This window comes from Anopheles cruzii, chromosome 2, assembly GCF_943734635.1.
Source record: "Anopheles cruzii chromosome 2, idAnoCruzAS_RS32_06, whole genome shotgun sequence".
NCBI classification, from domain to species: domain Eukaryota; kingdom Metazoa; phylum Arthropoda; class Insecta; order Diptera; family Culicidae; genus Anopheles; species Anopheles cruzii.
The window spans coordinates 27761024-27779237 of NC_069144.1; the positions used below are offsets into that span (position 1 = coordinate 27761024).

General features: G+C 50.8%; 1 protein-coding gene across 1 annotated transcript in view; it reads right to left on the minus strand.

The window, feature by feature from the left end:
• LOC128278786 (paired mesoderm homeobox protein 2-like) overlaps nucleotides 1–18214 on the minus strand; it is a 28890-nt gene that overhangs the window by 8998 nt on the left and 1678 nt on the right. Inside the window, exon 2 of the mRNA XM_053017515.1 lies at nucleotides 10971–11167. Coding sequence (XP_052873475.1) covers nucleotides 10971–11167 — 197 coding nt within the window. The remainder of the gene's footprint in view (nucleotides 1–10970; nucleotides 11168–18214) is intronic.

An 18214-nucleotide genomic window follows, 5' to 3' on the forward strand; every position in this document is an offset into this window, starting at 1 on the left:
GGGTTCGGTTTCGTTGTTCGTTTCGACCGGCCGATGGCCGGAGGCCGTCTTCCTGGCCGCTCCAACCCCGGGCCCCGGGTGGCCGATTGGGAGGAAGCTAAAAGATCCCATATTTTTGTCCCGGTCCCGGGTGACCGGGACAAGTCTGGGTGGTGGGTGGCTCTCGACGAAAGTTCAAGAAAGCCATCTTAAGGCATCTGCAATCGGACCGAACCGAAGACAAATGACCAAAGTGTCCTGTGTTTTTGTGCCCGCAACCCCACCCGCCGGGCACCGGGCCGCCGGGTGGACGGCAAACGATCCCGGCTCCGCACCGGCACTGGCCCCGGGTCCCGGGAAAACATCGTCCAGAGGACGACTGCCGCATGTTGGTTGTGTTTAACTTTCTTAATTTATTATTTGATTAGAAATGATTAAAATAAACAATTCATTTATAAATCCTGCACAGTAAGTGTGTGTGTGTGCACCGTGCCGGAGAATGTGTGTATCGGCGGCGGCGAGACACATTGGGTTCCGATTTCGATTCGAGTTTTATTTACTGTGCATCGGGGCTTGATCATCACCGGGGCCGAGCTCGGTCCTCGGCTCTAAGAAAGTGGTCATCCTTTCTTTGCTGTTGGATGTGTTTACCTTTCCCATCACCAACTAGCGTACGATGTTTTACTTTCCAATTCGACTTGTGGCCACTTAAAGATGGTTAAGTGTAATCAGCAAGCCGCAGGATCTTGGTCCGGACTTGAGGTGACAAATCTTTCGACGTCGTTAAAAATAAGTCGCCTAAGATTTTGTCCCACATTAGCATACTCTCGATCTCGGGTGGTCTCGATCACTAAATTAAGTTACAGCGGAAAAAGTGTCGGAATCTACCTTTTCCGTCCGCTGCCAAGAGTGTCGCGAAGCCCCGAAGGGAATTACCTAATTAAATGATTCACCACCACCGAGGCCGAGTGGCTTCTTTGGAGTGGAAAATCTTTTGCGAGGCCAGTTTTGTTATCGCCCACAGCCAATAGGTCACGCGGTCACGTCTGGGTGGGTGGCTAACGATAAGGGCACCTCGAGGGATCCTGCAATTCAATTTAAGGCATGTCCTCTCGTCCCCAGACCCCTAAGGCCTGCGGGTGGTCGTTGGGATGGGATTTTTATGATCGAAAATCGTCCATAAAAAGTGGTACACAAAATTTATTTATTGCCCACGCCGCGGTTCTTTGCAAATCTTTTTTGCATCGGCCAAGGCCGGCGCTCGAAAGAAAGCTCCCGGCAACGATTGGGACCGCACAAGAAAAGGGATGCCTTTTTATTTCCATCACCCAAAATATCATTTACAACCCAACAACTCGCTCGATGCCCGCGAGGCATCAATAATTAATTCACGGCCAAATGGTTGTTTGCAAAATTAATGCCACCCTTTTCGGCGATCGGCCGAGGGTATTAAGAGCACGGGCTTTTGATTTGGTTAGCCCAAAAGCCAACCATAACGGCGCGAGACGCTTTCCTTTGGCGCTCTTTAACCCTCGATGGTTCCGGTTGGTTCGTTTAATTCGATTCCACTTTCACTTTGTAGCACATTGGTGTGGCCAACCGTTTTTCCTGTGCGATTCCCGATCCGACCGTCGTCGATTAAAAATCCGTCAGATTCCGTCCTGCGCACGCGACGCAAAGTACCGCGCGAAGGTCCATAAAAACCAACATAAAACACGGCGCGTCCCAATGGACCGGGAAAAGGATTTGTTGTAACATTTTTTTTTCCTCCTTCCCGCTCCGCTTTACGATAGTTTACGAGCACCCTCTCAGAATGGGGCGCAGAATTGGCGAGTGTCAGAGAGAGAGAGAGGGAGAAAGAGAGAGAACTTCTTTGGCGATTTTTGGGGTTGATTGAATTAAAAATTTAAACCATTCGCCGTTGCCCTTCGGCCACCCAGCTCCGGGAGATCGATCAATCGATCAACCATTTCGGGCCATAAATTTGGTCCCGCAGGCCGTTAAAATGTGACACGTACGCAGATGGCCATAAAAGTGCTTACGCCGAGTGGCTGCGTGCTGCGTCTTTCCGGAGGACTTTGCCTTGCTTTTTTGCTTCTCGCTAGTCCTGTGTGTTATTTGATTGAATGTTTTCTTTTCAATTCTTGTTCGACTGCGTGGAAAGTTTCTTAGCCAGAGAAAACTGTGCCTGTCAGGACATTTGAGAAAATATCTTGTTTTGCTAAGATTTTACTCTTGTTACTTTCGAATAAAATGGTAGAGAAATGAAACCATTTTTCACAGATTATAAGAAAATAAGTGCCGTTGAAGACGGTTGATGGAAATCCGGCGGAACTGTTTCTATTGCATTCGCACACTCGTTTGATAGAAATTATCGGTTTAGTTTGTTCCGTACCCATTACTAGCTTACATCATCCGTCCGCCGAATGTAGGCGCAAAAGTGAGCAAAACCAATAGAACACAAATAGCGACAGATGGTGAGGCACTTTTGCAAACTGAACACTGGCAGAAGAATCGTGGGCTTCGGAGCCGGATGATGGCTTCATCGGGCCGAACAGATGATGGGCCACGTGCTCCGACGACAGAAGCAGGGTCGCCGAAGGGTCGCCACCGGCAGCACCGGTGGTGCTGTTTGTTAACAACGATGTTGCGAGACCGCCGGCTCCTCGAAAGGACACCTCTTCCGGTGACACCTCGACCTTCGGGCGAGGGGTTCCCGGTGCCCGGTGCCCGGAGGGGATAAAAATGGTTCCGCCGTAGCCGAACCGAGCTGTCTGGCAAGGCAAGTGGCACCCGGAACTCGGAGGGTGAATAAAGCAATAAACTAAATACAGTAAGCATTGTTTATCCTGCTTAGTGGATAACGAAGCACTTGTGCTAATATTTTCCCTTCATCACGCCAGTGTACCGGTGAGCGCGACCGTGTCATTCGATGAAAAATGTCGCGCCCAAGGGGAAGACTTCGAACGAAGGAAGGACGCGGCGTGCCCGGCCGTCACGGTGGTGAGCAACGGCACCACCACCACGGTATTTACGACGACAATTGTCCTCCGGCCGGCCCTGGCTGCGCTGGTGTTGGTGGCGTTTGATTAGCTTTTTCGGAAGCTGAACAATAAACAACCATACGAAGGGAATTAGGGTGCAGCAGGTAGCAGAGGCCACGGACGGCAGCGAAGGGCCGGCGGCACACACCGGGTCATCACCGGGCCACCGGGATGCTGCCGCCTTCGACGAACTCCCCTCCGCGCGGGGCGTCAGGCATTCGACTTGTTAATCGATGAATAATAATCCTGACGAAGGGAGTGCCCCTTGCGCGCCGGCCCCGACCAGGACGGGACAGCAGAAATCACTTTTCAACCGTGTTCAACTCGATGTTTATTCAATTAACTTTACAAACGTTCCCGGCTCCGCAAACAGCTACACCCCCGAACCTCCGGGGCTCGTAGGAAAAATCATAATGTTCGCAGGATGTTGCAGTGTCGATCCGGGTTTTCTTTTTTTCTATTCGCAAGATCATTAAATCGATGTTTTTTATTCATCGTCGCGATAGTGCTGCGGCAATGTTGGACCATCACAAACAAGGTCCCTTTATTGGTCCCTCGGCGGTTGCTCTGTTGGTCGTCGTCCATCAAGATTTAAATGTTTCCTTTTTTTGCGCTCACAGAACGGACGAACATTTAGCGACTCCGTTACCACTTGATAGCGCCAACGACAACAACAACAACAACAACAACAACACGGTGACAGATGACAACGTCATTTGTTACGCTCTTCGTTTGCCGGACCGGGATGGTTCGAAGCAATAGGGAACCGGGCCCGGTTCCTTTGTTACTAGGGACACTCTTTAATGACAGCGTGAAGGGTGTCACTGAAAAATGATGTTCTTTTTACTATTTTTTTTATAAAGCAGCAAAGAGAACGTAATATTCATTAGCCGTAGCCATATTCGATTTTGACGCAAGAGCACAAGAGGTCCGCAGCAACGATTCTAGAGACGGAATCGAAAGCCTTGATCCATTGTCCCAAAACGCCGTTTGTTTCTCATTGAGATGGCCCAGACCGGACCCCACTTTATGTTGCACATTTTATTGCCGCACCCACCGCATCTCTAGGGAGACGTTTCTAATTATTGAAATTGTTTTCTAGATCACCAAACACCAAACGGCCTTCCGGTTCTGGCCAGAAATCCGGGGCTGTCGGGGCGTTCATCCAGAATCCCCAGCAGGGCGTGCCCAGTGTGGTTTCAATATTGCAAAACCTGCCCCAGCGCAAGGCTACCCGGAACCCGACCCGACCGGCACTCAGGCTAATCTGCTTCGATTTGTCGATTATAGTTTTTAGAAGGCTTTTCAACTGGCGAGACCCCTTTTTTGCCGTCGGCCGACCGGCCGACGTGTGGTTGACGATAATTTATTGGCTTAGAGCTCTGAGCGATGCGGTTTTTGGGGGATGCGATTTTAATACATACCGAAACAATCGAACGAAAGCGACAATTTGTTTGTCAGCCGGACCAAACACCCCCATGTCATGTCCTCCACAACGATAAATAATTGAGCATGAATTTTGAATTTCGATTAGACAAACCACAACCGGACAAACGGGAGGGGGGGCACCACCGGAAATTGAGTGTGGCTTTTCGTGTCCGTACCATCATTTCACACTTCCCATGTGCCTGTGTGTGTGTTCTGTTTGGCCAGTGGTGTTTGACCACCATCACCATCACCATCCGGGTCCGTTGGCTCTGTTTGGTCGGTAGTAATTTTCCAATTTGCCACTGCAGTCTGCATATGTTTGGCGAAATTATGTACCGTCCCCACGCCTGTTACCTTTTCGTGCGCTTTTTAAACTCAAACCTCAACATGTTTGCGGAACACACACACACATACAGCGACCCATAAAGAAAGAAAATCCGAGCAGCATTCCATCCGCCGATTCAACAAACAGATGCCATAGTTCCATCTCACCCCGGGGCGGGATGATGGGGATGGCGGATCGCGAGCGGATAATTTTCCACGCCGCGGTTTTCCCGGGGCCCGGTTGCTCGTGAGCATAAATTTTAATAATCATACTCCAGCTGCTTCTAATAATGCGGCCTCCAGAGCGCGCCCCGGGTCATTTTCCAGGAAAAAATGACCTACCACCGGAAAACCGCGCCGGAGCTTGGCCGGTTGGCCAGATTGGGAGTCGGGTTGGGTTCTGGAGAGTAAAAACCGGTGATCATCCTTCGCCGGTGCCATTTCGCGAACAAATGTGTGTTTTTGGTTTTTGTTTTTTTCTAGATGCGTGGTGGGTCCATTACAAAAAAAAAACAACGCGGAACGTGTGCCGGACCACGTAGGTGGCACGAAAAAGTGGCCAATCTGCACCGGGCGGGTTTCCGTATTTCATGATTTGCGGTCCCAGCCACCCCACGGTCTCGGGTCGGTCCTCGGTGGGTACGTGCAATAATGGTGCTGCGCGAGAACGCGATCCAGACACATGCCAAGGGAGCCAAGGGGAGCACGGGATCCGGCGGTGGCCTCGTTGGTCGACGACGATTTATATTTATCGAGAAAAATAATTCCATCCTTGGGCACCATATGTGAGTACAGTACGGCATACGTTGCGGCACTATCATTATTGGTCGTCTGTCGACCGGGAGCCAACAGGCCCGAGCCGGAGTTGATGGTGATGGCGCTGGCCATGGAGCAAATAATTGAGATTGGATTCGTGGAACGAAACAACGGATTTAAAATTCGAGAAACCAAAAGGTTGTTCCAAAATACGAACAAGGTCTCTCGTCTCGTTTGTCTTAGTTGTATGTAATAAAAATGTAAATGTTATGTCCCAAAAACTAACCAATCTTCGAGCCCGAGCTTAGAACATCCCGTTTTAGAGTAACCAATAAAACTGCCAGTTTGTTAAATAATCAATGGACCACCATAAAGTCGCAGTAAAGTCGTTCCTTTTGGCCGGTGCTGTAAATAAACGGTTCCTGGTCCCCCCATTTCATCTTCACGAAAGTCACGACGACCTGCCCGGGTTGCCAAAACGGACTCCATGCATCACGCGGGCCACATATGGTCCAGCGGCCATTGCCCAGATGGATGGCGTAATTGCAGATTGTTTACTCTACCTTCTCCCTTTTGCTCTCGGTCTGTGTTCTCTCGACGGACATTTTTCGCCGTTCGATTTGTGTTTGTCCGAAATTCGAAACTCTTCGTCCAATCATTAGCATTAGTGGACCGAGCGCACCGTACTCGTGAAAGGAGGTCTGTCACAGGCGCTTCGTCCCGTTTGAATCGATCAGTTTCCCGGGGAGCCGTAAGAACCGTTCGATTACACTTCAATCAATTATTCATTTCATTAGATCCACTTTTTAACGAGAGATAAAAAAATCCCGTTTCGTCCACTGAGATGACCGTTCCGTAATGAATGGACAGCGTAACACAGTTTGCTTTTGCCAATGCTCAGCATACTTAGCATAACTTTGGACCCTCCATTAGAGGGGTCATCAAATGCTCCTTACCTGACAGTATGTTACAACTTTCGTAGTTTTGTTACGATTCCTCTATATCCTTCCGATCCGTTTTATGCATTCTTTCTCTCAAGGTTCCGAGCCTACGCCTTAATGACTGACTTTTCCCTTACCTTGGTGCCCTATTTTTCTCGATTCATATTTGCGCCCACCATTGCTAAGGTTGTGTGTGTGTGGGATGTAAATAAATTTTTCAAGCTCAAGCGTTCTGCAACATTTTGTTTCGCCAGCCAGCCGAAGCATCTTTCCTGTGCCTCATATTCCTTTCGAGTTTCGCAAATATTTCGCTACGTACCATTTTGCTACCTTTTTGGGCCACTCGCTCCTTAGCGCACGGCACTCCTGCGCTGTCAGTGGATTGCCGGGCGTGATGAATTAAATTGTTTCAAAGTTTTGACATTCTCGGGCGCGCACACGGCACGGCCCCTGTTTTGTGGCTACTACCTCTTCTTCTTCTTCTTCGCTTGGGGTGGCCAACCTGAGGGTTATGGTTGCGTGCTCGTCGTTCGTCTTCGTCTTACGCCGAAGGGTGTTTCGCCGAACGTGTTTTCATTTTCCTCTCGCACATCTCGGCGCAAAATGGAGTTTCCTCTACTTGGGACCCGTTTCGTGCGATTGACCAAGCAACGCACCGGAGCTTTGCTTTTCTCGTGCGTCAATCTGTAATCCTCGCTCCGGGCTGGGCCGGCTGCGGGTCATTGCTGTCTTCTCATGTATTTTTTGTGTGTGTGTCTACGCCATTTTCTTTGCAATCGTTTAATCTTCATTTTATCTTCCATTTCACACATTTGTTTTACCTTTTCTTGATTTTATTTTTCACTAAGCGTAAAACAATCCATCAGCTAGCTGAACGAAGCACCACATCCTGCCAAACGGTGATGACGCACTCACCAATAGCCATGCCATGAAAAATGATGCGTCACCAATATGGAGTTGGCTGTGGCGAAAAGTTCATTGTTTCGCCATTACGGCCGAAGCATCGAACGACAATAATGACCCTTGTGCAGTTTTCATTAGCTTAATGCGCCCTACTTTCGCACAGCACAACGCTCATAATTGTCGCGTTTGTCGATCGGCGATAAAACTCCGCCAAACCGTTCCCGGATCCTTTCAACGGCCCGGCGGATGAGTCGCAGATTGTTTGCTCACTTTTGAACCCCTCGTCAACCCCTCGTGGTTAGGGGTCCGCGGAGGGATTACTGTGGGCCACCGCCACCACCAAGATCACCGAAGGCACCAAACACCACAGATGTGTGATGAATTTTAATTCAATCACCGAACGGAACCGCAACTAAACCCTTGGCTGGATGTTCTCCCTAAATGGCTGGGTGTTCCCCGAGATGACACGGGGTGCACGAGGGGTGTTGAGACTCGGGGAAGTTGTTTTCGATGTAACAAACACACTCATTGAAGGGAAAAATCGAGTGTCCTCGGGTGTAATTGAGACGCCTTATTGTGAACGGCTTGCGAATTTTGATCCTATAAATGTTTGTTGCTTAGAATTCGCACAGAAAAAAATGCAATTGCTGTAACAAGAAAACATTAAATAAACCCGATTGCAACATCGATGCTACCTTCTTTCTTCTACCTTCGTTGGCATCGAAATTCCATTTATTTGCTTAAAAATTGAGCAAACTTTTGCACCTTCTCTCGGTGGTTCGGCTTCACATATGTCCAGCGCAAACCGTGCCTGGCGCAAGGTCCCCGTGCCGGGGACACCTCGCGTTAATTGACAGACTAATCAAAACGCAAACGCGCTCCAAAACGGTCAGCGAATCCGCGGCCCCCAGGACACACAGAGATCTAATGCCGCGCTTTTCGACCCCAACCGCGCACCGGATTCGATGTCAACGTCAACGTCAGCCACTCCGTTTTGACACTAATTACGAGCGAGATTGGAGCGCAACCGAGACGGTTCCTGATTGACGGTTCCGGATGGCCATACTTTGTATGCTTGACGCGGACCACGGACGAAACCGACCGGTCTCTGGTCTCAGTCCGGTTTCGACAGCCAGTTCGACAGCCAGTTCGGACGAGCCGTTGTTTAATTTCATATTTCAACAATCGAAATAAAATTAATGTGTCTGCAACTGGTCCTTCTCCCGAAAGGCTCAGCCGCTTTAAAATCTCTCTTCCAGGGCTACATTTTCGGTTCCATCGAGCTGTATCGCTTTTGGTACTTTAAGCACCGAGTGCAAGGGAAATAAAACCCCGAAAACCTCACCAACGAACACCAAATGGATGGATTTCATTAACAAAATGCATTTACGTCCTTTATTTTTGTTTCGTTTTCGTTTCGCGTGTTTTCAACAACTTTCCGTGCCCATTTCCCTCCGCAGCACGTACTCCGTTGGAAAGGCAATTTTATTTATGATTTTCGCGCTTCATTTTCGCTCCTTTTATTCTATATTTTTTGGCGCATTTTGGCGCACTTCGCACCAATTCCCACCGGGCGGCCGACTATCGGTATCGGCTGCCGGAGACGCGTGATGACATGCAATAATGTCCCATCGATTATTAACATGGCCCGCTAGGGTACCCGTTGAACCCCGAACCCCCGAGAGTGGCTGTTTCTGTTTTGGGTGGAAATTTTCGAACCGAAATTGGCAGACCGATGGCATTTCGGAAGGTTCGAAGGTGCGTGCCATCCATCAGCGTGCCACTGCCGCGCGAGTATAATGTACGGTAATTGAATTGAAATTTCAATTAAATTTTATTCCAGTCCCCAGGGACGTAGCGCGGACCACGCGGACGAAGCGCACGGACGCTGGACCGAAACGGCGCCGTTCGAAAATTGAATCGATCAACACTTTGAGCAGTTTTGACAGCAACAGACAGATCGGATCTCGTTTGGCTCGTCCATTTCCGATTCACCGTTCGAGTCCTCCACGGAGCTGCACGGTGGACGGTGCACAGTAATTGCACACCGGAGCCGGAAGTTGCTCGGCGGAGAGAGCGAAATGTTTACGTTAACCAGCGATAAGCGTCAACACGTCGGTGTAATTGTATGTAAATTACCGATGTGGCCCGGTGTGACCTCGGTGGCCCCCGCCGGGAGTTTACCTCCAATTTCTTGAGCAGTCTCGTGCAGCTGAGGCGCGGATCAACGGCTAAATTGGCAACAATATTGGCACAATGTAATTAAAGATAACATCGGCGTAATTCTATCATAACACCCAATCCAGCAATCTACCGACAGCCGTTCGTGACGCCGAAGGGCACTGTTTAAAACTAGCTTTGGGCGTTCAATTTGGAGACGTTCTCACTCACTTTTTTTTCATCTTGAAGTGCGGAAAAGTTTCCCATGAAATTTTTGGCATATTTATGCTGCAGTTATCATACAAAAAAAACAAGGAAAATGGGTTTCACGCCACATTTTCCGCCCACTTATCGCAGCCATTTATCATCCCTTGGACAAAGCTCTTCCGGTTCCCTTCCGTGATAGCCGAACCATCAATTCCGAATCACTTCACACGCTCCCGGGATGCCGAGGATGGGAAGCCTCCTAGGGCTGCCTCGGTTCGAGAGGCTGAGGAAATCAATTTGTTACACTTGTTTTACAACTTCCGCCACTGCGTTCGTCGGTCCCCTCCGGGACCGGAACCGGATCGAATGAATCTCGTGTGCAGATTAGATGCACCCGTTGTGATAAAAACCCGGGTCCGGGTGAAAGCCGAGACGAAAGTGTCCCCGTAGGCGTGGCGTGTGGCAGCACCACCACCGTTCAAGGACCGTAGGACTGACCCCTTGACTCGACTGGTGCGGGTTCGAACGAGGACTTGATTGAGACATCAATCCCAACGATCCTCTCATCAAACGACACCCCGAATAATCCATCATTCTTTCCTTCCGAGCCGAGTTGGCCGGCCAGCTCGTGTCGTGTGAGACTTTCGACTTGCACTTCCGCCACGCGATATCCGTGAAATGAAGGGTGACGCACACCACCAGCGGAAGCGGTGATGCCAGCCCACCGCACTCGACCCGAAACGAACGGACGGACGGTCGAACGGGCAGAGGTGATAAATTTATGACTCGCCTCTAATCGAAAGGCATGTGTCAGGCCTGCTATCGGGCCCTTTCTTGGGTGCCGTAGTCAAGTCAAGCACACGCATGAAATATTGAGCAAGGCACGTGTCATAAATAATGGACTTTATGTACTCGACTCCATCAGGCTGATCAGGAGGAAAGCAGGTCTCCGTCATTTTCGTTGTCCTTCCTTGTCCTTTTTTGCGGGGTCTGGCACACATTCGGATCGAAAGAATTTCCAGGACACACAGGACCATCTCCATCGGCCGCCACATGCCACGGGAAACAATTTAATCAATCAAGCCCGAGAACCGTACGGCCGCCTCCGTCGCCATCGCCGGACTCAATCTCGGGACTCGGTAACGGCCTACGGGGATCCCTTTCGGTTTTTTGCTATGATTTTTATGGAGTGCCTAAGGAAAAGGGACAACCGGACTGTACGACTCACCTGTACCCGTGCTTCGGTCAGATCGATTTTCATCGCAATCTCCTCACGCGTGTAGATGTCGGGATAGTGCGTCTCCTGGAACGCTCGCTCCAGTTCCTTCAGCTGGGCCGACGTGAAGGTCGTTCGTATCCGCCGCTGCTTACGCTTTTCCGCCAGCACCGAGTCGTGGCCGGCGTACACCTTGTACGGCAGGCCGGCTGTAATAAAAAGCACCGGAAAGAACGGATCAGGTCGAAGTCGAAACTGTTGCCACTATAGCACCGGAAAGCGACGGGGGCCTGCGCGCGGGGCCTGCGTAGCCTCCGAAGGACAGTCAAATTAATGCAATGGCGCCATTCATTAGGGTGTTAATTAATTGAAATTAGCTGAAGATTTTTATATCGGTAGTAAAATTATTTACAACCCAACTCCGGCCGGCGAAAAGTTGAGCCGCGCCAGGAGGAGCGCCAGGAGCCGTCAAGGCCACGGTCGGTCACGCAGACGTTACGCTGCGGCAACCTTCTCACATGCGCAACTTTGGCTCGGGCCGCGCTTAAATAGGGTCGCCCTTTTTGTGGGGCGCCCAGAAGCATTAAAAAAGAACGATGGCGTCCCGGGCCAGCAGCGTTGTCGTCGTCGTGGTTTGGGTCGTCCTGCTTTGGTGGCCGTTAAATGGCGCGTGTGCCCATCGTCGTCACCACTACAGTCAAGCGGCACCAGGAGAAGCACTTCTTCGTTCTTTCCCCCGTTTTTGCCGAGCCAAAGCCAAAAGTCCGAACCGACATTAAAACGGACCGTGGCCGAAAGAGACGCCGATATTAGTGTGCTCGTGCTCCCGGAGAGCGTGACGCGAGTGCGCGGTCGTGCGAGTAAGAGGGGAAGTACGCCATGTCGTCATTTATCTTCCACCCCAAAATGAATAATGGCCGCACGGGAGCCCGTAGCGAAGGGTCCACCATCTTCCGTGAGCCGCGTTCAGCACGTGGACGAGAGCGCGTCGGGCTGGATCGGGATCGGGTTTCCTTGGGTTTGGCATTAGCGCGTCCTTCATCTTGGTCGGCGTGGCGTCTTTTCAACACAAATATAAACCCGTCTGCACGTGCTTATCCTGCTCGCTGGAGCGTCCCTACGGCGTGGTCGGCTTCTTAGGGCTTTCGCTTCGCACGTTGGTTATGAGCATTTCCGCCTTTTATCTCTTTATCCGGTGTTGTTATCCGTTGCTTTATTTATCTGCCGTTCGAGTAATGTGTGCTAATGCTGTACCCTTGCGAGTCCGTGTGTTTGTGAAGCAATCGGCTATCCTGGTATTTACTTCAATTACTTTCAATGGCTGACTAGTGATCCACTCGCTTTTGAACGAAGTCTCGATTCACGAAACTGACATTTTAACGAAATAACAAATGACAAAACGCAAAAAGCACCATCTTAACGACCTTTTTGAAACAACGTCCTCAAATAATTCGTTCTAACAATTCGATTTAGCTACAAATTACCGCAATTCGGTACAACATTTTACAGCACACAGAGACGCTATACGCACACTACCGCAAACGGCCCGATACGTAACCAATACACTCACCTGCGAGAGCGAAAACGGAACGGACACTTCGAAACAGACATTCATCGCAATCTTCCGGCTTCCGGCCGGGCGTGCCCTCCGGTCGGTTCCCACTCGGTCCTGTGTCATATTTATCTTACTGATAAAATTCATCCCCAAAAAGCAGAAACTCCTGCGGCTCGAACAGGCTGACGTTCACGGTGCCGTGGCTGCCGGGTGCGGTTTGCAGAACATTTCGATGGCCCAATGGGACAAGAAAACTATTGGACCGAAACGCAGAGCATCGTCGTCGTCGTCCACTGGTTGGTGTGGTGAGAAATTAAACATCGAACCACAACCAACCAACGAAACGGCACCCGGAAAGGTGCTTTCCGGCACGAGCGCCACTTCGTCTGGCTCGAGAGGCAGACTTAGGACACCTCTCTCTCTCTCTCTCTCTCTCTCTCTCTCTCTCTGGTCGTTCTCCGACGACGACGACGACTACTGGCAGAATATTTGCATTAGCGAAACGAGCGTTCTCTGCGGGGATCAGCGGAAAAAAGCGTCCGGGAACCATCGGGATTAAATGCTTTCTTTCTATTGATTTTTCAACAGGTTTCTGGAAGCCGGCGGCTTGCGGTTCCTCCGGTAGCGCCAGCGCTGGCTGGGGAACACCACAGCCAGCCAGCCAGCCAGCGAGCACGGACCCCCTGGTGCGAAGGATCAATGTTTGAGCAAAGATATTCCGGGCACGATTCAGCACGATTGAAAGATTTCAGAGCCGCCAACAGCTGCTTGCTCGGCGCCGCTTCCGGGTTGCGGTTGACCGAAGCAATAAGATGCGGGAAAACGGATTTGGCTAACCGATTTGGGTACCATTTTTATGCTTCTCTGGGCACCGTTTAACGAGTCAAGGGCTCCCCCAAATACCGAGACATTATGTGATAGTTGCTTTCGCGTTGAAGTTGAAAGAACACAAATTCAATTGAAATCGCTTCCTTCAACCGCTACAAACTTCTCTTGCATTTGACCAAAATTGACTGACACTTTACAAACGTGCTACTAAATTAGCGTAAAAGCCACTCCCCATTCATCTCGTGGAGCACCAGGCGTCTCCATGGCTCCCCCATTAGCCAGCGCCACCGGGCGTCTCCACCGAGCGTCTTGAAGTTTTCGCTCTCGCGCTCTCTCTGATCAATGAGACAAAGTTTTGCTTAATGGAGCAGAATTCTTTAAATTTGCGCCCCCGCCAGCCCATTTTTCCAACAAAAGTCTCGCTTCCCATTCAGCCCCGATCCCGGGCCGCCGCCATTGTTGATTTATGCACATTGGCTACCCCGGAGGAGCGGAGGTTTTCCCGGTTTTCCGATTTTCTTCGGCAGTATTGTGTGCAGCTCAGCAGTTCTTCCCTCGGCCGGCCAGGCCGCTTCGAATCGGGCTGGCACATCAAACCTCATGCGTCCTTCTCGTGTCATGTTTTGTTTGTTTTTACCACCGTTCCAGTCCGTGCTCTCGGTCCCTAGGCCTCGGTTCGGAACGAACGAACGACCAACGGCCGGCAAGCCGACCGACAATTGGCAATGCTCGAGCGGGCGGAAATTTCAATGCAAACAAGCTAATTTCCAACGGAAAGGCCTACCGGGACGGGAACGGCAGGGCAAGAGAGCGAACGAGAGCGAAGCCGTGGCCGGCACTGGAAACGAAGGCCAAAAAACCGGGGCGAACCCCGAAGCCGATGTATATTTGATGAAGAGCGTAGAGGCCTCCGTCCGGTCCGGTCCGGGGGCAAAAATTAGAGGCCCGTGGGTGGAGGCGATGGAAGCAAATATTTACCACTGCCACCTTCTGGCCATTTTCGGGCCGCCAACACGTGAGGTCCGGCTTAGTGAGGAGCCTCCATTCCGTTTTAAGCAGTAAACCTCAGATACCTTTAATTCGTGCTTCCAGACATTGTTCGTATAGATCTTCGGCCGATACGATAGTGTAACGATTGATGTTTATCAGTAGCTTGAATCGCTTGTTTATCGCTGTGAAACCTTCCGATAAGTTTCACTACCCAAAAGCCATTTGGAACCGTTTTGACACTGCCCCGTGGGGGATAATCCTGTGCCGATTGCTCGTTCGAAACAGTGCGCTAGGGGGAATCGTGCCAGAGAAAGCAGCAAAAAAAGGCTCACCCTCCTCACACCGGGGGTGATGCGAAACGGTTGGGGCGTTGCTCTTGTTACGGATTATGGTCAATCGGTATTAATCTGCCAGATCGGGACCGGCCAGCGCTGAACGTCGTCCATTACGCTACGGACGCTGTGTCTTCATTCACATTCCCCGCCCCGGCGGAGGGAGCGTCACATTTCTTTAGCGCTGAGAAGCATGAGAAAAGATGAAGACACGTCTCGTGTGTCCATCCGGTTCAATTACGGTGGCAATCTCACAAACTACGCGCCAACAACTGGACGCTGGGCCCGGACTGGAGCCAGAAGATATGTTGAATTGCTGCTACTTTTTGCGCACATAACTCCGTTTTGCCCGACCGAAAGGCTCGTCTTAATCTTCATCGAGGTGCAAAACGGTGTCGAACGGTGGCGGCTCGGGTTGAAGGTTAAAATGGCACACACATGCCCACAGCTGCCGGTGCCGAGGATTGATGCCGTGCCCCACCGAGTGAGGTCATGCAAAATGCACGAAAAACACCGACGAAAACGTGATGAAATCTCCGCACAAAGCGAGCATCCTGTTTTCAGGAGGGGCACATTTATCGCGCGTGGTGATGGTGGGTTATTGTGTCTGACGAATGTCTGACGTAAGGAATCAACGGACCGTTCCGTCCAAGGAAAGAAGGTGTTCGCGTTTCATTTTCTGTGCGGCCACAGGTGCACTCGAGTGATTTTTCCACGTCGTGGCAAGATGTTTTGCTCGCCTCGCAAGACGGATTGCACTCGCAGGGAATATTAGGTGAGCTTTCACTTCCCGGGGCATGATCCGTCACTGAACCTGCTTCTTATTGGACTACACAGGACTTTGTTGTCGGGGGAAAGCAACAACAATCGCTACTGTTCCCGATGAAAAGGGTGTGGTTTTTTTGGGCAGAAACGGTAGCTGGTAATTGAAAATATTTAAAAACCATTGAATGCTAACGACAACAACCCGTACCATGGTACCAATTATGTCAATAAATCATTAAAGTGTAATTAACCTGATTTAAAACGGTCAGCGGCAACAGGAAAGTGCCCTTAATCAAGACCCTTAACACTACGGATAGCCACGGATTATCACGGCGCTGGAAGGTGGGAAAAAATCGCACACTCCACACTATCGACCCAACCAACCAACCACACCCACACACACATGACCCCGGACAACGGCGGTCCGTGGCCACCGTGAAATATGATATCCGATTAAATGGCTACTAATTGGCCCGGTAATCCAATTTGTAAAATCATTCTCAATTATCAACAATTACCGCCGCCGGCAATCGAATTAAAACAGATTTGAATCTTAAAATCCTGAGCTGCAGCTGCTGAATTTATTATGACCCCATCTTGTGGGGCACAAAAACCCACCAGCGGATGCATTCGATGCGGTGCGCGTGTATGTTCCGGTTTACGGTGTGTCTCTCTCTCGGCTCGGCGAACACGATTGCCTAGCCTAGCGGTGTGGTCCACAGGATGGGTGACCCACAGCCGTCCCGAGAGGACACGTCCAAAAACGAAGGGGGCCGATAGTTTTCCACCAACCCCCATGGCAGCCCACGTGCTAGTTTTGTAGACTTTTCAAAATTCCGGCTTTTCTACAAATCCCTAAAGATTTGCGCCAGACCGGCCCCGGCCGACCGACCGTGCCAGGCCCCCAGGCTTACGCGTGTGGGGTTTGTGGTGAAAAACCACACACACACACGTAGGATGGCAGGCCCTCCCAGCAGGCTGCGCAGAATTATGGTCTAGGAATGTTAATTTATTATTACACTACCAATTAAGCCGGCATCAGTGATAATCATCGTCATCTGGGGAGTAACCGGGCTTCGACCGACCTAACCGCCACACTAAACCACACACGTGTCGGTGTGTCGGTGTGTGTGTGTGCCGTGGGGTTTGAGCTATGTCGGTCCTTTAGCCGGGTCCCACATTGTCGCTCCAATCCGTTCTTGGCTTTAGAACGCACACACTCCGGTTGCTTGCTCCGGTTGTTGTGGTTCCGTGGCCAAACACGTACACGAGGCTCTCTCGATGCAAAGTTTCTTCGCTACACTATTGCCGGCCTCGAGAAGCTCTCTCTCTCTCTGTCTATCGCTCGAATCGTAGTGGAATTATTTATGGGGCCTAAAGCACTAGCTTTCCGCGTGAGTCGAATGAACAAAGACCACCAAAAGATTCCACAGGACGCCGGCAGCCAAGGAAGAAAGCCGAGCCAATCGGTGTCGTGCGTGTAATGTAAATTTAGTGCCTATAACATTAACGCTATTAGAGCACGGGAGCACGCTTTAGAGAGCCCAAGCTAATGTGGTTTAATTGCGGGCACCGTAAACGTCCGGTTTGAGCACCGGGAGAACCGGGGGCGAGGGCCCCGAAGAGCTTACGGCATCACGTACGGCTGCCAATTAGGCGCCAGGGCCCGGCTATTTATCGTCTTGAACCACAGAAACCCGGACACGGACGGACCAGGGTGTCTTAGAGGGCGGGTGCATCTTGGTGTAACTTTAAATCACGGAACACGCTGACCGTTGGTGGTTTATGTGTGTCGGTTGGGTCGGTCGACTGAGCATTGCTTCCGGATCGTCACCTATCCGGGGGTGTTTTGGGGTTCCTGGGGTGGTGACTTAATTGCCGACCGGCACCGGGATAACTTAACTTCTGCGGTCGATTACTTACGATAATGGGTTTCCGGTTACCGGGGTTGGTCTGGCCCTCGCTCGTCCTTAATCTGTGGCAGATTGTCTACCAAAACATCTAGAGCCAGGCATTCAATTTGAATTTTGTGTTTGCGCCTGATGGTAGGCAATCCGCCGATCACATAGCTCGCCGATCGCGCAATCGAGAAATTCAAAAATACAACGTTTGTTGGTCGCAGCAGCAGATACCTGGGCCATAAATCCGCTCGAACGCATTCGACACGCGTAAGCAGTCATAAAACTCGGGCCAGTGGATCAATCGGGCATTATCCCGCGGTGTAATCATGTCTCGCCACCTGCTTTATTTTGAGCCCAACCATCTTATTGCGCTTCGCGCCCTTATCGGGGCCGAAGCGAAGTACTATCTCCCGAGGGCGTATAATTCAATAAAATTGAACCTGATTTCGCATCAACTTCAATCCTTCCTCCGTATCACCTGGATGACCAAACAAACTAAAATTGGAACCCGTCCATAAAACGCACCGTAATCTATTTTAAGCCCCCTGATTTATGGAGCCCCCGGAATGGTCCTTCCGAAATGGATTGTTTTCAAAATCGCTCAAGGCTGGCGGGGTAACCGAGAAATCGTTCGCGTCATGCAACCAGACGCAGATCAGATCGGACGCACCCAGACAGGCGCTAGAACCCGACGAGCCTGTACCCGTCGAGTGGCTGCATTCAATCCACCCCAGCGCATTCCACCGACCGGGCTGTGTGCGTCACGCAAACAGGGTTCCGCAGGGTTCGTTATCATGGTAATATGTTTATGATCGTGTTTTTATCGTTGCCCCGGTGACAGCTTGCAAATCGGTGTGTCTAACCTCGGCGCTCCGGTTCGCCTGA